A 26,345-nucleotide genomic window follows, 5' to 3' on the forward strand; every position below is an offset into this window, starting at 1 on the left:
AAGCCAAGTAGAGAAATTGAGCCCATACAGCAAGAAACTTGCAGGCTGTAGTGTGGGTAGTTTAGCCGTCATAACTGTTCGCCACACCCAAGCCTACAGCCCACAGATAAGATTTTTTTCTATTTTTACCTTTGTAGGGCATGAACCATTAATTTAAACTGTGTTTTAATAATCATTCTTGAACTTTACGGAAACTGGCTCACCCTGTTATTTCATCCTAATCATACATCTGTATAGGGTTCCTTCCTGGTGTTTGATTAATCCGAGTGTCCTGTTTTACAGACTTATGAAGTTCCAAGTTAATATAAAGAGGCACCATTTAAATAGCTTTAGTGTAAATAATAAAAATGTTTTCTTAACTATTGCAAAGTGTTGTAGTTTGGTTACATAAAATTCAATCAGAGTGAAGCCAAGTTACTAAAACCTGTTATATGGCTATACAGAATTAGTTCAAAGAATAATAGCTTTTGAAAGTTAATTCCACCAAGAAAGAGGTTTTCTTTAAGTGAAATGTTCAGTTAAAAAGTGTGTGCTTTAGTGTCTAAGTATTTAAGTTTCTTGATTATGGAAAGTGCTTTTCTAAAGGTTGTCCCCCCCACCCCGGCTAATTTTTTTTACCTTCCTTGAAGGTTTTTTCTTTTTTAAAAACATAATGCATGAAGATGTAGCCCAAAATTGTTTAAGTGGGGTAATTTATTTGAAGAGCCAAACTAAACAGTAGCAAGAAAGTAGGCAAAATTCACATTTCTGCTTCTCCAATACTTCACTATTTCATTGCCAGGATAGGTTGGTGACCATTAAGTACATGTTTCATACCACTATATGAACTTGGAAATGAGTTGTGCTAGCTTCAGTATATTATTATTCATACTGTGTTTCTATCTAGCCACTGGGTAAGATCTTAGGAAAAGAAGTGAATAGTCAAATTTTCTTATCCATTAGATGCAACACATGGTAAATCCTGTAAGAAGGATAACTCTATTGATTATCTTTTCCTACAAACAGGACTATCCTTCCATAGTGTATTTTATTTGGAAACTAAATTAAATTTTAGTAAGAGGGTTATACGTGGCATCATAGAGACAGGGTTTCTGTTATTTACGTAAAAGCATACTAATATCATAATGGTAGTGTTATAAGGTCCTATTAATGTGTGGTCATGACATTTGTTAAATGTCTCACCACATTCCTATTGAAACTATTTACTCTTCTTGTAAATAACACCTATGACAATTTTATACAAATGTCCACTAAGACTTTGCTCGTCAACTTTCATTTAGGTAACAGCGATCTTTAGATGTATTTAAATCAGTACTGTTAAGAAATACTGACTAGCTTTATTTTCAAGAATCTCAAGTTTAAGTTATACATACTGTAATCCTCCAATAAGAATCATTGGCCGATTCTTCATCTTTGACAGGTTCAGCATGCCTGCAATGCAAAATATTATCTTTTGTATTAACAGATGAAATCCAACTTTTTAAATTTAATAAATGCTTATACAAACATAAAGTTTCTTCAAAAAATGTATTTCTGACAACTTCCTGTCACAGATAATTTTCACTGAATGTTGCAACCCAGTTATATTGCTGATGAGAAGCAAATGTTGATCTTTTCCCTCTCTTCCTTCACCATCTCCTGTTTTCAGAATGAGATTTTCACTCTGCAGCGGAAACGAGGTACTGGCAGAAGTAAAGCTGTGAGTACCGGACGTGAGTCGTGCTTTGGTAGAGCACTTGCCTGCGAAAGGCAAAGGTCCCGAGTTCGAGTCTCGGTCGGGCACACAGTTTTAATCTGCCAGGAAGTTTCATCTCCTGTTTTGTTCACCTTGACATATTTCTAACCAAAAAGACTACCCCAATGGATCCACTGCTTATATTTAACACACAGTAAATTCAGTTCAAGTATTTCCTTAACAGAGGATGTGCATTGACGAGCTTGAATTAATCAGAAAAATATAAACAGATACTAACCATTCCACAGCTCTTACAAAATACTTGCATTAAGTAATCATCAAAGCTACTTTTTATACAGCAAGAGGACTAACAGTCAAAATGGTGCTACATGCTACAGGCAGTGCAATGCAATTTATTTTACTCATTGCTACAGCAATAAATGTACTTATAAAAATATTCAGACTTAGACTATAATCAAATACAGAGAGAGAAAATATTCTAACTAAAGAGATATAGCAGCCATAGGCAGAAACAAATAAAAAAACTGATACTAATCTTAGCTTTGAGGACCAAAAGTTTCTTCATCTGGAAAATGTAAAAAGAGAAATGAGACTGTTCAAGAATTAAGGATGAAAATTCAGGATCTTGAGTCAAGGAAGATGGATGGTTAAATGAATGAAAAAACTAGACTGGACATGATGAAATTGAGTTGCGAAAGAGCAGCAGATGATGTAATTTTAAATGCTGAGAAATAAGATCTCTTCAAGAGGAGCCACCAAAAGGTCAAATAAGTGGAAAACAAGCTGAAAATACCGGTAAATGGGCTAGAATGGCGGCAAATAGATAAACGAAACAGAAAGATAGTGCTGAAGAACAGGCAACCAAACAACCACAACAACAACAACAATAATAATAACAGCACATTGTAGCAATATATAATAGCAGTCCCACAACATCTGGAGGAAGATTTTCCACTAACAGAACAATAAATTCATGAAGCCATCAAATCATTCCAACACTTCAAAGCAACAAATGAAGACTCCACTACAGAAAAGTTATTGAAATAGTCAGAACACACAAATGATCTACAACTGCTGTTTGAGAACATTTGGAAAGCTGAAGAGATTATGGAAAGCATTAACCCACAGCTATGAAAAAAAGGGGACACACAAAATGTCAACAATTGCAGAGATGCCTCACTTCTGCCAGTGGTATACAAAATATTATCAAAAATTCTCTGGACAGAGTTGTAGAAACTTTAGACAAATAACTGGGAGAATCTCAAGGAGCTCTAGAAAGGGAATACCCTGCACAGAACAGATGTTTATTAGAAAATCGATAATTCTCCACATACTGTTAATCACCAAACCTATAATAGTATCATGTATTGGTTTCAAGAAAACATTTGATTTGGTAGGCAGAGAAATTATAGGTAAAATCATCAAAGAATTTTGTGTTAAAGCAAACATAATCCTCAAAACACCAGCAAATAGGATGGCAGAAGCTAAATTTATGGGAGAAGTATCTCAACCATTTGAAATAAAAACTGATGTTAGACAAGGGGACAGTTTATCACCTTTACTGTACACTGCATTCTAGAAAAAATAGAAAGTATCTGGAATTTGGAGAAAAAAAAAATCACAAAATTGAACCAATAATTTTAGGATGAAAAACAAATGGAATTAAGGTAAACTGCCTGGCTTCTGCAGATGATTCTGATATACTTTCAAAAAATCTGGCAGACAGTTATTGAAAGAAATCTTTTGGATGAAATAGCAAAGGGAGCTGGTCCCAAAATTTCAGCCGAAAAAACAACATTGATGACAGTCAAAATATCCACGGGTGTGCTGCCGGTCTACAGTGTACAACGGGCACAATATTTCGGCGATCATACATGTCGCCATCATCAGGTGAACTGACGGACTGAGCTCCTGTGAACGTGCCGGCACGGAGATCCGTACGCTATGGCTGCTCAGAGGGAACTGGGTTCGGTCGCGGCGGCGGCTGATTTAAATACCCTCCGCCCGCGGCGCGCTCCCTCCGCCGTCCGCGCCCGCGCCACGGTCGCGCGGTGGAACAGATTGCGACGGCGTCTGAGATGACGTCGGAGTGATGGCTCTGTCCGCCGTGGTCGTCACAACTATACGTTTGCTCGATTTACTCTTGATTAACCCGATCGCTGGTTCCCAAGCCTTGCTAAGATTATAGCCACAGTCACGGTTTATGAGATCGTCATTGGTGCGAATTTCGATGGCCTCTCTAACAACGCTGTCCCAATATCTCGACGTCTGTACCAGAATCCTCGTGCGGTCATATTCCATGGCGTGATTTTCCGACAAACAATGTTCAGCGACCGCCGACTTGCTCGGATACATCAGGCGAGTGTGCCTCTGGTGTTCACGGCATCGATCTTCGACGGTACGCATCGTCTGACCAATATACGACTTGCCACATTGACACTGAATCTGGTACACGCCGGCCTTCCTCAAACCGAGGTCATCTTTGGCACTCCCCACCAGTGCACGAGTTTTATTTGGAGGACAAAACACAGTTCCGACCCGGTGTTTCTTCAGAATGCGAGCGATTTTCCCCGAGAGTGAGCCTGTGTAAGGAATAAATGCAGTGCCTACCTCCTCCCTCGTGACTTCATCCATCTCAAGAGGTTGTGCTGCAGTGGTTGGGCGGAGAGCACGTTGAATCTGCCACTCTGAGTACCCATTTTTTCGAAATACAGTTCTCAGATGTTCCAATTCCTGGGGTAGACTCTCTGCGTCAGAGATAGTGCGCGCCCTATGTACTAGAGTTTTAAGTACCCCATTCCTCTGTGAAGGGTGGTGGCAGCTGTCTGCGTGCAAATACAGATCAGTGTGCGTAGTCTTCCGATACACCCCATGACCTAGGGTGCCGTCAGCCCTTCTCTTGACCAAGACGTCAAGGATAGGTAATTTACCCTCCGTTTCAGTCTCCATAGCGAGTTTGATGTTGGGGTGTATGGAGTTTAGATGTGTAAGGAAGTCAAGGAGTTTGTCCATACCATGTGGCCAGATGACGAACGTGTCGTCCACGTAACGGAAAAAGCAAGTAGGTTTCCATACGGATGACGGTACTCAGAGTGGCAGATTCAACGTGCTCTCCGCCCAACCACTGCAGCACAACCTCTTGAGATGGATGAAGTCACGAGGGAGGAGGTAGGCACTGCATTTATTCCTTACACAGGCTCACTCTCGGGGAAAATCGCTCGCATTCTGAAGAAACACCGGGTCGGAACTGTGTTTTGTCCTCCAAATAAAACTCGTGCACTGGTGGGGAGTGCCAAAGATGACCTCGGTTTGAGGAAGGCCGGCGTGTACCAGATTCCGTGTCAATGTGGCAAGTCGTATATTGGTCAGACGATGCGTACCGTCGAAGATCGATGCCGTGAACACCAGAGGCACACTCGCCTGATGTATCCGAGCAAGTCGGCGGTCGCTGAACATTGTTTGTCGGAAAATCACGCCATGGAATATGACCGCACGAGGATTCTAGTACAGACGTCGAGATATTGGGACAGCGTTGTTAGAGAGGCCATCGAAATTCGCACCAATGACGACCTCATAAACCGTGACTGTGGCTATAATCTTAGCAAGGCTTGGGAACCAGCGATCGGGTTAATCAAGAGTAAATCGAGCAAACGTATAGTTGTGACGACCACGGCGGACAGAGCCATCACTCCGATGTCATCTCAGACGCCGTCGCAATCTGTTCCACCGCGCGACCGTGGCGCGGGGCGCGGACGGCGGAGGGGGCGCGCCGCGGGCGGAGGGTATTTAAATCAGCCGCCGCCGCGACCGAACCCAGATCCCTCTGAGCAGCCATAGCGTACGGATCTCCATGCCGGCACGTTCACAGGAGCTCAGTCCGTCAGTTCACCTGATGATGGCGACATGTATGATCGCCGAAATATTGTGACCGTTGGGCACTGTAGACCGGCAGCACACCCGTGGATATTTTGACTATCAAATACGCCGGGAGAAACTCAAGAATCACATCATACACCTTTACGGGGAGGAGATGTATCGCAGCATGAAGAAATTTGAAAAGTTGCGCCGCCGTAGATGTCGTTTGCTAAGTACTCTTGCCTTTCTAAAGAGATGTCGTTCCGAGAATGTTGTTCCAAATTTTGCTAAGGTTATGCATCACATCGATTCTGCAGCAGCTAAGAGAATCAAGAAACGAGCCAGCCTCGCATTGGTACGTCAGAGAGTGCAATTCACCCGCCGGAGCCTTGAGTTTATCTCACAGGAATTACTCAAACTACATTTGCAACTGGCTAGTAAGTTTACTTCTTGTTCCTGGGATTGGATTGATGGTGTCACCTGGGTGTCAGCTGACTCCGCCCATAAGAAGGCTACGGGACGTCAAACAGCTAAGTTCTCACGTCTCCTTGACAAACCATCTCTACAGGTTCCGTGCAAGACTGTCATCAATTTGAGTGGCATGGTGTTGAGTGAGGATGCAGTCTCGGTTTTGCAGAAAGGTCTCAACTTCGCTCCCACCCCCAAGTTCACTCCGGTCGCAGAAATTGTTAGTGCTGTTGAACAGGTTGCAGCTCGACTTCCGCCAGAATCAGCCGAGGAAATACGTCGTGAAACTTGTCGTGCGTTGACGAAATCCAAGCCGATGAAGTCAAATATCAGCAGTAAAGAGAGGGCGGCCATTCGTGATCTGAGGGAGCGCTCTGAAATTGTTGTCTTACCGGCTGACAAAGGCAATGCTACAGTTGTTGTCTCCCATAAGGACTACACTGATAAGATGCAGAGCCTGCTAAATGACGATTCCTACCGGAAGATCAGCGTTGACCCTACAAAGAAGGTGGAGAACAAGACGAGGGCGCTTCTCAAGGACGCAGATTTACCGGAGGGTGACGCTAAGAAATTGTTACCCCAAGGTCCGGTACCGCCTAGACTATATGGACTCCCGAAGGTTCACAAAGAGGGGATACCATTACGCCCCATTGTCAGCAACATCAGGGCACCTACATATTTGTTGGCCAAATACCTGACGGGAATAATAAGTCCTTATGTGGGTAAATGCCCTCATCACATCCGTAATTCCGTGGATTTTGTTAAACGCCTTGACAGCTTCAGGTTGGATGAGTCAGATATCATGGTGAGTTTTGACGTCGTTTCCTTGTTTACGAGGGTACCCCTGCGAGAGTCACTAGAATTGATTAGTCAGAAGTTTGACGAGAAGACCACTGAACTTTTTAGGCATGTCTTGACTTCCACGTATTTTCTTTTTAATGGAGAATACTACGAACAAACGGAGGGAGTCGCCATGGGTAGCCCACTCTCACCGGTGGTAGCGAATTTGTACATGGAGAACTTCGAGGAGGAAGCCCTGTCGTCATCCGTATGGAAACCTACTTGCTTTTTCCGTTACGTGGACGACACGTTCGTCATCTGGCCACATGGTATGGACAAACTCCTTGACTTCCTTACACATCTAAACTCCATACACCCCAACATCAAACTCACTATGGAGACTGAAACGGAGGGTAAATTACCTTTCCTTGACGTCTTGGTCAAGAGAAGGGCTGACGGCACCCTAGGTCATGGGGTGTATCGGAAGACTACGCACACTGATCTGTATTTGCACGCAGACAGCTGCCACCACCCTTCACAGAGGAATGGGGTACTTAAAACTCTAGTACATAGGGCGCGCACTATCTCTGACGCAGAGAGTCTACCCCAGGAATTGGAACATCTGAGAACTGTATTTCGAAAAAATGGGTACTCAGAGTGGCAGATTCAACGTGCTCTCCGCCCAACCACTGCAGCACAACCTCTTGAGATGGATGAAGTCACGAGGGAGGAGGTAGGCACTGCATTTATTCCTTACACAGGCTCACTCTCGGGGAAAATCGCTCGCATTCTGAAGAAACGCCGGGTCGGAACTGTGTTTTGTCCTCCAAATAAAACTCGTGCACTGGTGGGGAGTGCCAAAGATGACCTCGGTTTGAGGAAGGCCGGCGTGTACCAGATTCAGTGTCAATGTGGCAAGTCGTATATTGGTCAGACGATGCGTACCGTCGAAGATCGATGCCGTGAACACCAGAGGCACACTCGTCTGAGCAAGTCGGCGGTCGCTGAACATTGTTTGTCGGAAAATCACGCCATGGAATATGACCGCACGAGGATTCTAGTACAGACGTCGAGATATTGGGACAGCGTTGTTAGAGAGGCCATCGAAATTCGCACCAATGACGACCTCATAAACCGTGACTGTGGCTATAATCTTAGCAAGGCTTGGGAACCAGCGATCGGGTTAATCAAGAGTAAATCGAGCAAACGTATAGTTGTGACGACCACGGCGGACAGAGCCATCACTCCGACGTCATCTCAGACGCCGTCGCAATCTGTTCCACCGCGCGACCGTGGCGCGGGGCGCGGACGGCGGAGGGAGCGCGCCGCGGGCGGAGGGTATTTAAATCAGCCGCCGCCGCGACCGAACCCAGTTCCCTCTGAGCAGCCATAGCGTACGGATCTCCGTGCCGGCACGTTCACAGGAGCTCAGTCCGTCAGTTCACCTGATGATGGCGACATGTATGATCGCCGAAATATTGTGCCCATTGGACACTGTAGAGCGGCAGCACACCCGTGGATATTTTGACTATCAAATACGCCGGGAGAAACTCAAGAATCACAACATTGATGACAATTTCAAACAATGCATCAACACTCTTAGAAAAACAAAAATGTAAAATAGCATTAGGAAGTAAATTTAAATATATTGGACAAACTGTACAACAAAAAGGACTAGAAGAATTAACAGTAGATGCAAGAGTCAGCAAACTGGAGAGAGCAAATCGTTTGACAAAGGATATTTACAACAAGAAATGTACAACTAAAAAAACAAAACTAAGACATTATCCCACAGTGGTATGACCAGGATGTTTATATGGATGAGGATGCCTAATGATGAACTATAAGCTGGACAGAACAGAGGTTCCTCAAAGGAGCATTATTAGAAAATAATGGTTGCAATACAAGCTACAGATGGCTGGAAAATGAGAAGTAATGAGGAGATCTACAAAAATTTTGAGAAAATATCAGAAGTAATGGCTAAAAGAAGATTAATCTTTTTTAGAGACCTCTACTGAATGAGTAGTTCTGGAAGAAGGAATCAATGATAGCATGGATTACAGAAATAAGAAAGAAACAACATCAAACAATCAGAAATAATAGAAAGAAACCTTTTTACAGATAAAATACTGAATTTAAAAGGATCATCACCTCTCCAAGATCAAAATTAATTTCATCCCTCTCAATAAGACCGTGAAAACCGGAAATAAAATTCATAAATATGATATTGCGAAGCTCAAAATCAATCAAAACATATTGGAACAATGCCACCAGTACTGACAGTTGAATCCCATAAATGGGCAGACATTGACTCCATGATCCAACAAGCAGCTAATACTAAAATCCTGACAGCTAAAAAGAGGAATCATACATGGTGGAATGAGGTTTGTGGTGAGGTGGTGGGCCAAACAGCAAGTGCATGGAAAAAGTGGAACTCTACCAGGAGACCTGATGATTTTGATGTATTCCATGAAGTTCGAAAATATGCAGCCAGAACTCTACGAAGGGCTAAGCAGTTGCATGAGAAACAGCAGTTATAACAGATCGATCAGCGTTTCCAGATAAACAATGTCAGAGACTTCTATCAGACGTTCAAATCGAATTTGAAAGGATACCAAGCCCCTAGTTTTTGTTTTAGAGACGAAAATGGAAAGCTCAGTGTTGTGTACATAGTTCTGCGTATTCAGGGGGTAAACAAATTTCCCACTAGAGTGAGCCCCGCTAAGCACAACAGCGCAGGCGCAGCACTCGTCCATCTCCGCACTACGAGATGGCGCTGCCACAGAGACGGACCAAATTCTGCTTCCGCCGATCCGCGTATTAATATGTAACACAGCCAATGAGGTTGCTGCTAAGACAGAACACTTTCTCCTCGCGCATCACACTCGCGCAGTGGTACGTGAACGTGCGAGGTATTATAACGAGTGTAAAGACCTTCGACCAGTCAGTCTGCATTTGTCTGCACCAGTCTGCATTAGTCTGTACCAGTCTGCATAGTCTGTACCAGTCTGTACGAGTTCTACAATTGTCTGTACCAGTCCATAGTCAAGATTCAGTCTGCGCCTAATAAGATTACCATATTCCTGTACATTGCCATGAAGATAAATGTATAGACACTTTCGTCAAGTACCCGAGATATATGTGAGAATAAGATTAATGTATCAATACCAAAGGAACTTCAGATTGTCAATTGTAAATAGCATCCAGAACCAAGTTAAGTAATTTTTATATTTGTTATTATTTTAATAAATGTATGTGAAAATTAATCAAGTTCTGTTTAAAGTTGGTCACCGTCAATCTGCTACTCTCAGCGTGCAAGTGGCATTTCTATCGTCTGACCTAATGGCAGAAGATAAATACGCCATGATAAGACCACGAGACATATTGCTGACACTCGCTTACTTTGTTAGAGCAACAAGTCAAATAATCTGATGGTGTGTGCACTGAAGGTCTTACAGTACGCACACCACACTCGGCCTGACCAACAAAAAAACTGCAAGATAATGTCTCGTTACTTTGAAAACCTACTTAATTGTGATGAACCGAAAGAAAGATTCCCTGTATGTGCCCCAATCCACAAACTACCCCTCATCTCCATCTAGTAAAGAGGAGACCAAAGAGATCATCAACAACTTTAAGAATAATAAGGCAGCTGGAGAGGATTCAATAGTGGTGGAACTACTGAAGCTGGCAAATAATGAAACTCTAGATATACTAATCCAACTTTTTGAGGAGATCTGGAGAGCTAGGATGATACCAACTGAATGGCAGTCAGCTTTAATCCATCGTCTACACAAAAAAGGTGATAAATAGAATGCCAATAACTATAGGGGTACCTCATTAGTATCTGTTCCATATAAGATTCTCTCGAAAGTGATACAGAATAGAATAGAAGATCATTGTAACCAACTGATTGGGGACTATCAAGCTGGTTTCCAAAAGGGTGATTCTTGCGCAGAACAGATCTTTAACCTGAAGAACATCATGAGGTACAAAAAAAAATTGGAAGAAATAACTATGTGGTCATGTTTGTTGATTTTCAGAAAGTATATGACTCCATCGACTGACATGCATTAATGAATATTTTGGAAAAGTTTGGGGTGGATAATACATCAAGAAAGCTGATCAAACAAACTCTTGCTAACACAGTGTCGAAAATTAAACTTATGGGTGAGGTATCTGAACCCTTTACAATCAGAACGGACATAAGACGAGGAGATGGACTATCCCTCTCCTTTTCAATTGTGTCTTGGAAAAGGTCATTCAAGAGTGGAGAAAGTTATTAGCCCAAGAAGAAACAAATGAAGAGTGGTTCAGACTTGGTCCTAAGAACAAAGGGGTGTGCATTGACTGCTTAGATTTTGAGGCTGACCTGGCCATTTTTGCTAACAACATAGAGTCAGCAATCAACAAAATAAATAGGCTGTCAGAAATTGATGAAAAAAGTTAGACTCCAGATCTCTATTCAAAAGACAAAATATATGACGAACATCTGTGACGGACCTGAATGGAAGATAACCAACCTGGGAAAAAATCGGATGAGTTAAGAATTTCAGGTATCTCGGTGAAGTCATCCACCAGGAGAATGGATTAAAAGAAGAAGCAATTGTCGGGATGAGGAAGTTAGACCAAGCATACCAACTGACAAAGAATACTTATAACAAAAAGTCTATGAGTATATGGGCCAAGTTCCAACATTATAATACAGTTGTACAACCTGAGGGCTTATAAGCATCCAAAACTTTGACCACGAATAGACAAGGTCAAGCTGAGTGGCTGGAAAAGCGTGAGTGTAGGATATTAAGGAAAATCCTAAGGTAATAGATGGGTCGATGGACAATGACGAATGAGAGCAAATGAGGACACGTGCAGTGAGACAGAACCTATCACAGCATCCATTACAAAGAAATGATTGTTATTTTATGGTCATCTCATGAAAATGGACGGTGATTGACTAACAAAAAGAATATGGAGTTTCATCCTATCTAAGAAAACGAGGCCGAGATGGTTCAAAGAATGTGAAAAAGATCTTAAGCAGATTGGTATCTCAGAGAGAAATTCCTGAAAGGAACAAATTTAGAAGATTGGTGACCAACTACCAAGGTTTTAACATGGCATCAACATCCGAAAGACAGTGAGGACCATTATCTGAAGAGCATAAAAAGGCACTTCTTGGAGGGGCTCAGAAGATACTGGCAGGAAGTCAAAGCTGGAGCAAGAACAAGACCTGGACACTAGAGTGAAGTCGGTTGTTACCACGCAGTCCATAGAGACTCACCTCAATAAAAAAAATAAGTAAATAAAAATAAAAGGTTTTCAATGCAGAAGAAATAGGGGATTGAGAACAACACGAATAGAATAAAGGGGGAAAAACATGAGGAGGAGATGGACGAGTACTGGAAAAACAGGAGACGACAAGGGAAGAAGAAGAAGTGAAGTTATTACATGACGAGAGATGGTGATTGGATTTGATTTGATTCAGTTTTTGTTACATACACCGAAAAAATGAGATGATTCTCGAGGGTGTGGAACATGTCAGAATGTATAACACAAAACATTTTAATATAATGAATACTTCCCTGATCATTTGTCACGAGATTGTCAAAATAGGTGAATACAATACAGTAAACTGGAAAAGCTAATATTTACAGAATTAATATGCTGTCAGAATGAAACATTGTTATGCACTATTAATAAATTTATCATACACAAAATACTTAATATTGACTGTTGCAACCAAGTGCTGTCAAAACTTAAATCTAACATATTTTTACTTAAGCTGGCCTTTCAGTCTCTGTTAGGATATTCATCTATAGAGTAGAAGGCATTGCCTATCAAAAAGTCATTCAAACTCTGTTTAAACTGTGCTTTATCTGAAACCAAGTTTTTAATGGGTGCTGGTAATTTATTGAAAATGTGTGTTCCTGAATATGGGACCCCCTTTTGGACCAACATAAGTGATTTTAGGTCTTTATGTAGATTGTTCTTATTCCTAGTATTGATAATATGTATTGAGCTATTTGTTGGAAATATAGATATGTAACTTGCAACAAATTTCATTAAGGAGTAAGTATACTGAGAAGCAATGGTCGGAATTCAAAGTTCCTTGAATAGGTTCTACACAATGTTCTTCAAAGACTGGTCCCAGATACTCCATTGCACCATTCACCGAACCTGATAACCCCGAGCCGTCAGTAACAAAAATTAAGTCTTGCTTAAGAGATTTACAACACTACATGCACTTGTTACCAAAGCCTCATTTACTTTTAGAGCTATCTGTTCCACTTCCTTTTTGGCCCCACTTCTCTCTGTCTTCACTATATCCCATACAGTTCTTATTTTGTTGATACAATTATCTTTTTCTCTTAATAAAGCTACTTCAATTTCTGGATTACTTGATTCAATATTTTGCAGTATTCTTTGTAATGCATTACAATGCTAATATCAGAAATGTTCCTAGATAGTAGATACAGTCTCCTTTTTCCCCACATGATATCTTTATTCCTTGTGTAATCCATGGTTTATCTTTTGACTTCTGTGTGATTTGAGTTACCTTTAGGGGAAAACAATTTTCAAAAGAGGAGGTAACTTTATTAATAAATGCTTTGTATTTTCCATTTGAGTCAGGTAAACATCTCTCCAGTTCATGCCTTTGAGCAATTTCCTGAATTCCTCAATTTCTGGCTTATTTATTATCCTCCTGTACTCAGATTTAATATTTTTTTTATCCTGACAAGTTTCAACATTTAACACAGGATGCTGCACGTTGTGATCAGATAGTCCATTTACTATTGGTTTTGTGATATGACTTTTTTCCCCTAGATTTGTTCATAAAGATATTATCAATAGCAGTCTCAGAGCATTTACATATCCTAGCTGCAAAGTTCACAATAGGAACTAAATTGATTGATAGTGTTAAAAACACCAGCAACCACTATTTCCTCTTCTTCTTTTTTTTTTTTTTTTTTTTACCCACAAGCCATTCCTTTCGCTTTGTGAAATGAAGCACTGCCTAGTTCCAAAACACAGGACTACTATGACAAGGTGAAATGTTCTCAGAGTGCTACATGTATGATAGTAAATGTAATCAGCACTATAGTTGTTTTCTGAGTAGTTATGCTGTGTGTGTTTCATTCAATCAGATGAAATGGAATAAAATCATCTATTTATTTATTTGGGCTCTTTATCACCAAGATACATTCAATGTTGGTTGAGGTTTATCTTTTGAATTCACTCCATTGTAGATTGTCAAAATTTTATCAGTTGTCAAAGTACTTGTAACACAGTTTTCGAATTTACTGCCATCCAGGAAAGTCTCGCACTCAAATTATTCTCAGAGACTGAGAGCTGGCTGAAACCCAGAGTAGAAAGCTCTGACATATTTAGTGATTAATGGAATATATATGGAAAGGCAGGTTAGACACTGTAGGAGAGGGAGTGTCCATTGTCTCTATTGAGGTCAAAGCTGATTGTGACAGTGAAGTTATCTGGTTGCATATAACAAGTCTACGTGAAATCAAGTTAATTAATGAATGTTTTAATCAGCCACCCGGTTCTGCTATGACAGTTTTGGAGCCATTCACAGAAAGTCTACAGACAGTAGCACGTCAATACCTAGATCATGCAATACTAGTTGGAGGTTAATTTAGCCTACTGAGTATAGATGGTAGCCTATGGCTTCATTGCAGGGGGTGCAGTCAATCTTGTGAAGCACTTTTGAATGTGGTTTTCAAAAATTGTCTTGAGCACCTAGTTTGGCATGCCACATGCAATGGAAATATCTTAGACTTTGTAGTTACAAACAGGCCAGATATCATCAACGACTTCAGCATAGAGATGGGGATTAATAATCATGATAACATCATAATAACTAAGGTTACAAAAATTAATAAATCAGTCAAGAAGGCTAGGAAAACGTTCATGCCAGAAAGAGCAGATAAGCAGATGTTAGCATCTCACTTAGACAGAACTGACATCACTTAGTTCCATTAAGATGGACGTAGAGAGATTATGGTCAAAGCTTAAACAGATCGTGAATTGCACTCTCAACAAGTCTGTACCTAGTAAACGAATTAAGGATGCAAAAGAGCCACTGTGGTTTAACAATGAAATTCGGAAAATACTGAGGAAGGAAAAGCTACTGCACTCTTGGTTCAAAAGAGAATGCCAAATGGCAACAAGGAAAGGTTACTACCACTGTCATACCTCAGCAAAAGATCTGGCTGAGAAGCAGGGGAAATTATTGTCCTATGTAAAATCACTAAGTGAGTCAAAGGTTTCCATCATGTCACTTGACCAGTCTGGTGTGGCAGTAGGAGATAAATGTTTTAAATTTTACATTTAAGAAATAATTCATGCAAGAGAATCATATAAACATACCGTCATTTGACAATAGCACAAAGACACCTAACAACAATCACCTGTTCACCTGTAAACATGTGCCATGTCAGTGCTCTTGGAAGAGAGCTGTGGCAGTGACACGGCTGTTGTTGTTCCTGTGTAGTGATCTGCAAAGACGGGGGGGGAGGGGGAGGGGGGGGGGGGACGGGTAGAGATTCAAGCAGTGATGAAGTACTTCATAAAGATAGGTATGAAAGCGAAGGACATTCATGCCGATTTCCAGAATACACCAGGGGCTCTGCTCCTTTGTCTTCAACTGTTGCCAAGTGGATAAATGAATTTAAATTTGGTCAGGAGAGCTTAGATGATGATCATCCATGAATAGGTCAGCCAAGATGTGTCACTACTCTAGAAATCATTGCAAAAGTGCGCATAATAATCAAGGAGGATCACCAATTTAGAGTGCATGAAATTGCTCACGCTTGCCAGATGTCATCTGAAAGGTATTCACAAGATGGGTGCCGCGACTCTTGATGCTGGGTCAAAAACACATGAGAATGGACATATCACAACAATGTTTGGCCTGTTTTAGGAGAAACAAACAAGATCTTTTGTGCTGGTTTGTGACCACGAGGAAACTTTGGTTTACTACTATACCCCAGAGACAAAGCAACAATCAAAGCATTGGAAACATGCTGAATCTCCGCCGCCAAACTCCTTCAGCGGGGAAGGACATGGCGTCAGTGTTCTGGGATGCGCCACCAAATTCCTTCAGTGGGGAAGATCATGGCATCAGTGTTCTGGGATGAGAAGGGGATTCTGTTTGTACTTTATCTCCCCACTGGGCAAACAATTACTGGAGAATACTATGCTAACCTTCTGGACAAATTGCAACAAAAGATATGAGAAAAAGGCCAGGTTTAATAAGGAAGAAAGTCATCTAGCATCAAGCCAATGCACGCTCGCACGCATGTGCCATCGCCATGGTAAAATTACACAAACTAAGGTATGAATTGTTGCCACACGTGCCTCTTCCCTAAACTGAAAATTTTTCTTTGTGGATGAAGATTCACTTAAATTAAGAATTGATAGCCTGAGTTGACAACTATTTTGTAGGCCTGGAGGAAAATCATTGTCGAGATGGGATCAAGGTATTGGAACACTGTTGGACCAAGTGAATTAATCTACAAGCAGGGTACATTGAAAAACAAAAAAGTTTCAGTGACATAAGTACTTTTTTTCTATTCTGTTTCAAGAACTTTTCAAACCACCCTCGTAAGGATCCCTGACACCTGAAATAATTAAAAACAAATAAGTCACCAGTTGCAGATGGAATCTCAATTTGGTTTTACAAAGAGTGCTATATGGCACTGCACCCTTACTTAGCTGGTATTTATTGTGAATCTCTCACCCAGCAGAAAGACCTAAGCAACTGGGGAAAAAATACAGAGGCGTCTCCTGTATATACGAAGGGCGAAAGAATAGACCCGCGAAATTACAGACCAATACCCGTAACATCAGTTTGCTGCAGAATTCTTGAACATATTCTGGGTTTGAATCTAATCAGTTTCATAGAGACCAATAAGTTTATGTCCACAAATCAGTACAAAGCATCACTCATGGGCAACTCAGCATGCCCTTTTGTCATACAATGTCTGTTCAAAAAATTCCAGAACTTTGTCCACAAAATTTTCTATGCTTATCTTTTAGTTACTATGGATTGTCTCCTTCAAAATACTCTACTCCAAAATTGATACACTGCTCCCAATATCATTTCCACTTCCAGGAGCAGTCTTGACACACATCTTTCTGGGTCGCATAAAGTGCCGTCTGCGAATTTTCTTCTATCTCATCTACCATTGCAAAACTTCATCCTTTTGACCTTTGGAAATAAAAAGAACTCTGCAGGGGTCATACTATTCTCACAAGGAACATCTCAGTCTCATTTGTAAGATCCAAAAAGTTTTTTTGGTCTTGACTCATGAGCATGGAATGAACTTGACGGCAACACAATGCATTCCAAGATGCTGTGTCATTTCATAACATGATCCAATTGAAATGTTGCATTCTTCTACAATCTCTCGGACAGTGAATCTTCGACTGGCACACACAATTTCGTTGACGTTCCTGACACAAGCATCATCAGTGGACATCTAAGAGCGTCCTGAACAAGGATCATGTTTGACTTTTGTAAAGCCATTTTTAAAACGTGTGAATAATATGTAACACCGAGTATGGCTTAAGTACTCATCGCTATAGGCTCCCAGCATCATTTGGTGTGTCTCTGTAAAGGTTTTCTTGAGTTTCACACAAAATTTAATGCAGATGCATTGCTCCTCTAACTTTGCCATTACAAAATTCACAAACCCAGATTCCATATTTCTTGATTTCCGAGAAGCATTTGACATAATGCCTCACTGCAGACTTTTAACAAAGGTACAAGCACATGGAATACATTCCCAGACATGTGAGTGGCTCAAAGACTTCTGAAGTAATAGAACCCACTACATTATACCGACGGTGAGTGTCCATCAGTGACTGGGGTATCATTAGGATCGTTCCAGGGATGTGTGATAGGAGCGCTATTACTCATATTTTCTATGTGCATAACTGATTTGATGGACAAAGTGGACAGTAATCTGTGGTTGTTTGCTGATGATGTTGTGGTGTATGGAAGGTGTCATCGTTGAGTGATTTAGGAGGATAAAAGATGACCTGGACAAAGTTCCCAGTTGGTGTGATAAATGACAGCTAACCCTAAATGTAGAAAAATATAAGTTACTGCAGATGAGTTGGAAAAACAAATCCATAATGCCAGAATCCAGCATTAGTAGTGTCATGAATGAAGAAGTCACATTGTTTCAATATCTGGACGTAACATTGCAATGTGATATGAAATGGAACAAACGTGTGAGGGTCATGGTAGGGAAGGCGAATAATCATCTTTCGCTTGTTGGGTGGATTTTACTACAGTGTGGCTCAGCTGTGATGGACATCACATATAGGATGCTAGTGTGATCTCTTCTTGAGTACAGTTTGAGTGTCTGGTATCCGCAAGGGGTCGAATTAAAGCAGACATTGAGGTAATTCAGAGGCAGGATACTAGATTTGTTAACAGTAGGTTGAAACAACAACATACAAGTATTATGGAGATGTTTCTGGAACTCAAATGGGAATCCCTGGAGGGATTTTGAGGAACACTGTGCTGACTGCAGAACAATTCTGCTTGCACCAACATACATTATGCGTAAGGACTCATAGAGAGGCATATAGACATTCACTTTTTCCTCACTCAATTGGCAGATGGAACGGGAAAGGAACTGACTACAGTTGAAATAAAATTACTTGATAGTTGGCACTTCAAACGCCAATAAGAGTAGTCAGCGTCACACTTGAACTATCTGCTGTTGCCAAACTCCACCAAAATTGGCCAGTCACTTCCAATTCCTGGTTCAGCATTCTTTCTTGATGTATTTGTATCCCGAATTACGAGCCCGACACTTTTATTATGTATTTCATGACACGCGATAGCTACACCAAAAACAACACACATTAACAATGCTAATGAAAGACACACATTTCATTCATAGCACTAACCAAACACTACTGAATAACTCAGCACAAGGTGTAATTCAGTATCATACATATAGTTATCATATTCACAGAGATCATCTTACATTAGATAAGCTTTTCACTACACTGCGTGAAACTGAAATTTTTAATGTTGCAATTCATAGTTGCAACTGGGTCACTACATTCACATATATAAATACTTCATGCAGTGCTGTGGCATAGCACAATGGTTGGCAGATTAATCTAATATGTAGCATGTTGTAGGTTTGAATCTCATCAATGTAGCAAAATTTTTATTTTTAAATCTAACCAAAAGAGTGTGATTATTATTTTCATTCAATTAATTGGTTTAAATATATTTTTTTTTATTTTTAATAATTTGCTGCATCATTTTTCATCATTGTTTTGACTGTTCTATTTGGTCTTATTTTTCTTCCTGTCATTATTTCTTCATTTGGAATCTGCCTCAGTCATCTATAATCCACGACCAAGTGCCCACATGGACTGTTCACTGGTTTCTAACATGGCAGCATGTGCAGCTAGTGTAAGGATAGTTACAGGTAACAAATGACATGGAGAAATTTCAATTTGCTTTCAGCCCTGAAATTGAGTTTTTGTTGTCGTGAGTTTACCCTTAAGGGTTAGCTTTAATTGCCATGAACAAAGCGATCATGATATTAGTACTGCTGCAGACTGTTGACCACAATTTTCTCGGCTGGGTTAGGACACAAGTTTACAGTCAGGGATACAAAACGGGTCGTCTGCCCCAGTTCAGTCACTGGTCACTTTAAATCAATAGTCGACAGAGTATCCAACATTTCTGACATACCTTGCACCAGCCACTAGAAAAATTGCTCTGTGTTAAACATTTAACATAATTTGTGAAGTGAGCTGCTTGTTTGTTGTCACCTGTAACCAAACGGTAGCTGGTAGCCAATGTGGCAACATTGTTGCAGCAAGTGATTGATGTCAACTATCAAGTAATTTTATTCAGACTATTGTAGTGAGACAGGGTACCTTCTGCCATGCACCATATGGTGGCTAGTGGAGTATGTATGTAGATGTGGAATCACATCCCATCTGGAAAATCAGCCCTTGATCTGCAGTTCTGGGTAACTTTCTCAAAATCTACCCTTTTTCCTAGACCTATCCTTCACCCTTCTTCCTTCCACTTCAACCCTTCTGCCTGAAGAATGAGCTACTGGCTCTGAAGCTCGCCTAATTATAATCTTCTTTTATGTGTGTGTTCTGCCGCCACTTAGCAAGTAGGTTGTTTATCTATCCAATTCAATTATCATGTAATCAAAAGCTGCATTTAACACACCAAGTCTCTTTTACCAATCACTTTTAATATGTCCTACAGAATGTACTGTCTATCCTGTCCTTTTTTGAGATTACTGTTTTGTTGTACTTTTCTACAGGCATCATCTTACTTATTAGGAGTCAGTTCCTTCATGTTGTTGTTGTTGTTGTTGTGGTCTTCAGTCCTGAGACTGGTTTGATGCAGCTCTCCATGCTACTCTATCCTGTGCAAGCTTCTTCATCTCCCAGTACCTACTGCAACCTACATCCTTCTGAATCTGCTTAGTGTATTCATCTCTTGGTCTCCCTCTACGATTTTTACCCTCCACGCTGCCCTCCAATGCTAAATTTGTGATCCCTTGATGCCTCAAAACATGTCCTACCAACCGATCTCTTCTTCTAGTCAAGTTGAAGAGCTGCATGTCCTCGGGAAAAATTATGGCTATAGTTTCCCCTTGCTTTCAGCCGTTCGCAGTACCAGCACAGCAAGGTGTTTTGGTTAATGTTACATGGCCAGATCAGTCAATCATCCAGACTGTTGCCCCTGCAACTACTGAAAAGGCTGCTGCCCCTCTTCAGGAACCACATGTTTATCTGGCCTCTCAACAGAAACCCCTCCGTTGTGGTTGCACTTACGGTACGGCCATCTGTATCGCTGAGGCACGCAAGCCTCCCCACCAACGGTAAGGTCCATGGTTCATGGGGGGAGTTCCTTCATAGTCAACAGTTAAGGAATGGGTGGCTGAATTCATATGTGGCATATGTCTCTGTAAGATGACTCATGAACTACTTCCTAGAATTACAATCAAATATGAAAATGCTGAGAAAGAACACAGTGTGATATTGCAAGATCAGTAATTAAAAAGATGTGCAAAACAGTTGATGCCGTGGCCATACCAGAAAGTGAGTGGCATGTCTGTTGAAGCCTGACTACAACCTAATGTGAAAAACAATTTGGGACAATCTGACACACAACTGATTCTATGCACCAATCTGTTCCCGTGGATGAAATGAAACAGCAGTTGCACAAAAGTAGCCAAGGTGACTTAATTGGAGAGAAAGAGTGGTCATTGTTTTCTAGGATGCAAAAGGGATTGTATTTTAGATTAGCTTGCAAGACTGAAACAATACCTCACAAATACTATGCAAGTATTCTGACTCAACTGGATGAAAAAATATGGAGCCAAGACCCAGGGGGAAAAAAAAGTTTATCATCAGTGAAATGCATATGGTCACAAAGGCACTTTCACAATAGGAAAACTGGGAGTTTCAAGTGTGAAGTCTTCAAATATCTATTCCATTCTCCAATTTTTTCACATTCTGACTTTAGCTTCCTCTTCTTTCCTTTTTGTATGAATGATTCACTTAAGACTACATGCGTCACAGCTCAAAACCGTTTTGTGAGTCAACAACTGGATATGTTTTCACTGCTCTGTCTCTTGTAACTCCGTTGGACATGGAGGTAGCAAATGAGGATGTAGGATGTCCATGAAATACTGCTGTGCTGTCAGAGTGACCTGAAGTCATATCCGATGCTGCCCCAAACGCCCTCTCCCTATGTCGTTGTCATACTCACTGACAACTGTCATCGCGGGTCTTGCAGGATGTGACTCACTGCTGATCACATGACAGGTGCAGGTGTGAAAGGGTTACAATGTGCTCGGCGTACTTGCAGCAATTCTCCCATGGGCTCGTCAGACACGGTCAACCGGAAGCTTGCTGAAAAGCAAGCCACCCTTACGTACCCAAACAGTCCAACATGGGGACACTACCACATCTGAATGTCTCACAAATCTGCATACTGCATAATTCAATCAGCCTGGCAAATGGAGACACACAATTAGGCCCCTTCAAATTTTGTTACGTGCTGATAATGCTGACTCACAGAAGTACAGGGCATCTGTGTCCTTAACAGGGATCACTCAACATCTTACGCTCTTCACATCTCTTATAGCTCCTACCATTCACGTTAACAATCCGAGACACAAACAAAGCTAATGCAATCTGGTGACCTTTTTATCCATTTCAGAGAGTTGCGACTCTCATAATTTACCACTGGTATGCACACTCGTGAAACTATGTTGCTTCAGGGAGCTTCCCTTTTTTTTCTTCAAGCAGTTTAGTTCTTTGAATCCATTTTTCTTGTAGCTCAGAATAATTATTTTATTGTGTAGCAAACTTACAGGCTAGCATTCTGGCCTGAGCTGTCTGAGTTGGTGGTCATGTGTGTGTGTGGTGAATGAATGGTGTGTATTTCTATTTCTTTTTCTGTTGAAGGTTGTGGCCAAAAGCTTATGTGTAAGTGTCTTAACTGTGCCTGTCTGCATTTTAACGTGCCATCTTTATGGTAATTAGCACTCTATCTTTTCCTACACTGCTGATATTCCAACCTGGAGTTTCCATTGTTTGAACTTACGGTCTACTGTTTTATGTTGCAGTGCACTTCTACAAGTGTAATACACAAATGTTGCCTTAGGAAAGTGTCACAATAACATCCATGTCTACCGTTTGCTATTTTTTACGAAATAGCACGTCACACTCGAAATTTAACTTAGCCAATGAAATAAGTTTGAAGATTTATTGTGTGTAAGAGACACGAGGGCCCACTGTGTGGGAAATGTGGGAAGTTCTGTGCAGAGACGGAGTTATCCACAGACGCAGTAAGTCTTGGGAGCTATACGGGTGTTTAAACATCGCCACCTGCTGGGATGAGGGGCCACTTACTCTGAGGTGGCGCTGTGCCAGCAACGAGCTCGACCCATTGATTAGCACCACAGATGACAATGAGCAACCAGCTGCTTCTCTGTGCAGAGATATAAAATTTATCGATTTTGGACATCTTTTGACAACCTGTCACATGGAGAACAATGTTTACTCTGGCAATTTTAACACTAATCTAGTGTTCTGCAACATATTAATGTGAAATGTTGTCTATGATGTTGAAGAGTTTAAGTTAAACTGATATCTGAAAATTTGTTGTTTTTGTGGCACTATCCGGAAAATGGCCTCTCTTGCAGCTCCAAGCATAAATGTATAGTGAAGAAGAATAATTAGCACAGCACACTGGAACCGAGTAGGGATCCGGTTTACTGCTCGGCCACTAAATTAGCATATCGTGAGTACACCAGAAGAGACGCTGTACACACTTGCATATACTACATACACAAGTACAAGCATCGATCAAGCTACTGTGAAACTGCACTCTGTGTGACTCATCACTACATCAGAATACTGTAAATGGGGTGATTCCAATTTCGTAAGGTCTCTTCCTGTTTGTTTTCATCAGTTGGATCTTATTTTTCAAGTATGTGGGAATCCAATGAGCTGCCTGTTTGGATACATTCTTTCTGTATGTCCCACAAGTTGGATTCTTTGGAGACACATTGTAACAAGAGTTTTTAGGAATTTGCCTGGAGATTTCACACTGGGTTCTGTGTGATGTATTCCATCTTTTATTCTTGGACCTAAGATTTTTACTACAATTTTACATTCTTCTAATTCAGTTTGCTGTTTTCATGTCTTGTGTTGGACAAAGAGTCTCTCTCATGCATAAGGAAATTCTAATTTGATCACTGTTGTGCAATGTTAGATTTTAGAGTTCCAGGAAAAATACTTTTAGTTAACTGAGAGACAGTTTGTATTTTCTGTAGTCTGGATTCTATGCCTTCTTTTCATTATGATGTTCAGTGGTCTTTTTCACCTAATTATTTAAACTCTTTATCACCGAATACTATGTTGTTGCCTATATAAGTTCACCCAGTGCCATTTTGGTATCGTCCATTAATTTTTTATCCAGGTGAAATTATTAGTCCAATTTTCCTAGATTGCTCCCTTAATATTTCAAATTGCTTTAGCACATCAGTGATGTTTTTGTCAATTAGTATTACATCATCGGTATAGGTTACACAATATAATTCTATCTTTAAGTTTACGTTCTAGTCAGTGTAATAGTGCACCTGCTCTTATCCATTATCTTACAATTTTCTTAGGGGCATAGTTGAATAGCAATGTGTTATGCCATCCCATTTTCATATACTTATGTCTGTCTTAAATTACACTGCTTGAAAAAAAGTGAGACACTCAGAAGGTGGGGAGAAAACAAATTGAAACATAGCTAATTTAGAGGGTATGTGATGTTATTTCAGTGATAACAAAACAGAGTCAAATTTACACAGAACTTATCAGTTTGAGCCCACTTATCAATACAGCAATGCACCCTGTCTGGCCTGGACAGTGCGGGAGGATGTCGTAAAGCTGCTGCATACCCTCCTGAGAAAGGTGATCCACAACTGTTGTAACTGGACATTGCAATCATGGATACAGGCAGTGGGATGGAGTTGACGTCCATGTTGGTCCCATAATGTTCTATCGGGGACAGATATGGGGATTTTGCTGGCCACAGGAGTATATCAACATCACGCAGACAACTTAAAGAGACACACACTACATGTGGACAAGCACTGGCCTGTTGAAAAATAGCACCACAATACTATTACACACTGCTGTACCATCAGAGTTCCCTCGGCCATTACAAGCCGTGACCTGAAGTCATACCCAATGGCTCCCCACACCATGGGACTGCTTTGTGACCCCCCCCCCCCCCCCCCCCAAAATGTGGAAGAATGGGACCTCTACCCATCTCCCCGGGTCACTGTCGAACTTCTCCACGATAGTCATTTGGAGCAGTGCAGGACTGGGACTCATTAGTGAACATAATGTGACACCATTCATTAGCAGTCCGTACTTCTCGATCATGGCACCACTTCACATGCAGTCATTTGCTTGGGTGTTAATGGCAGCCTATGTGCAGGACGGCAATTCCATAGTCTGGCTGCTCCTAGCTGTATGACACAGCATGTTGCAAGGAGTCTATTACAGTGAACTCCTGTTTATCCTAAATGATCGGGATGGTGGCCGGTTCCGATAACAAAAATTTCAGATAAATCAAAGTCCCCCTGTTTTCACATGTGAACACTTCAAATTGCATCAATATTGCGAAATACGATCGTAAAACGTGCGTGGGGTATGTAAAACGTTACTGATATGGTTGCAAATAACCCTGCACTTTTTTACTGAAAAAATTGTGTTGACATGTTAAAAAGGCACCAAACTATGATTGAAAACTCAAAGTTTTTAAGTGCTGTATAACAAAGCTCGTTTATTTTGCATTCTTACAGAAAAAATCTCCCTTATTTGGCAGCAGGAAATAACAGGAGTTTTAATTTTATTACCTACTCTTTTGAGTAAGAAACAAACTACTGAACAAAATTATGAAACAAATCTAGAGATTACTCAAAGGAACAAAAAGTCTGTCTAGAGGAACTTTCAAGAAAATTAAAAAAAAAAAAAACTTTTTAAGTTATGGACATAGAAGTTCTAGGATGCTTCATTAGAGTTTATCTTTTGGTAACGAAGTCACAAACGTCTTTTTTTTTTGTTTTTTTGCTTGAGAAACTATTGCTGCAACAATACATCTCCAACGTTGAAATCAAACTATTTCAAGATAAATCGTCTCCGCCTGTTGGCTGATGTACTCCAGGGCAGTTTGGATCACTTCGCAACAGAATGTGTGAGGAATATTTTTCTCTGATTCATCATCAGAAACATAGTCTTCTGACACTTTATGATCGGTCACAATTTGGACGATTTCATCCTCAGTCACATGAAAAAATGCCATTTTCTATCCACTCTTCAGTGTCTTCGAAGTGTGTGTCTTTACAACCAGCTTCTCCAGTAAATTCACCAAAATTATGTCAGCTTGAGTTTCGGTGTTGCCTCCTCCTTCCCACCACTTAGGTTGCCTTACGATCTAAGAGTTTTTTCCAAGACCTAACAAGAGGAACTGGAGGAATTAGATTCCAAGCTTCAGCAATCAATGAATGACACTTAAAACATCGATTTTTTAAGAGCTTCCACAAAATCATCTGCAGCATCAATCACACCTATTAATTATTCCAGCATCTTGCGTCTGTAATGTTTTTCCATCGCCTCAAGAATACCTTGGTCCATCGGTTGACATAGAGATGTGACATTTTGTGGGAGAAATACAACTTTGATATCCCCATCTTGCAGATCACCTGGGTGAGAAGGAGCATTGTCCACAAGAAGTAGCACTTTTCAAGGAAGTCCTTTTCCTTCCATGTAATTTACTACAGTTGGAACAAACTCTGCCTGGAACCACTCTCTGAAGATGGCACTGTTCATACATGCCTTAAGACTGACTCGTGTACCTCAGTGGCAAACTGGTTGGTTGGAGTCTAAATGCTCTTGGTGTTTTGGATTTGCCAATTAAGGTAAGACACAGTTTATGATTGCCAGTGGCATTACTGCA

At 40.8% G+C, this 26,345-nt stretch overlaps 1 protein-coding gene across 1 annotated transcript in view; it reads right to left on the bottom strand.

The window, feature by feature from the left end:
* Positions 1-1,363: 1,363 nt before the first annotated feature.
* The window catches only part of LOC124622163 (molybdenum cofactor biosynthesis protein 1-like), a 45,537-nt gene continuing 20,555 nt past the window's right edge, over positions 1,364-26,345 (bottom strand). Inside the window, exon 4 of the mRNA XM_047147810.1 lies at positions 1,364-1,431. Within this exon, the coding sequence (XP_047003766.1) occupies positions 1,364-1,431 (68 nt within the window). The remainder of the gene's footprint in view (positions 1,432-26,345) is intronic.

The sequence above is a fragment of the Schistocerca americana genome, chromosome 1 (assembly GCF_021461395.2).
Source record: "Schistocerca americana isolate TAMUIC-IGC-003095 chromosome 1, iqSchAmer2.1, whole genome shotgun sequence".
Classification (NCBI taxonomy): domain Eukaryota; kingdom Metazoa; phylum Arthropoda; class Insecta; order Orthoptera; family Acrididae; genus Schistocerca; species Schistocerca americana.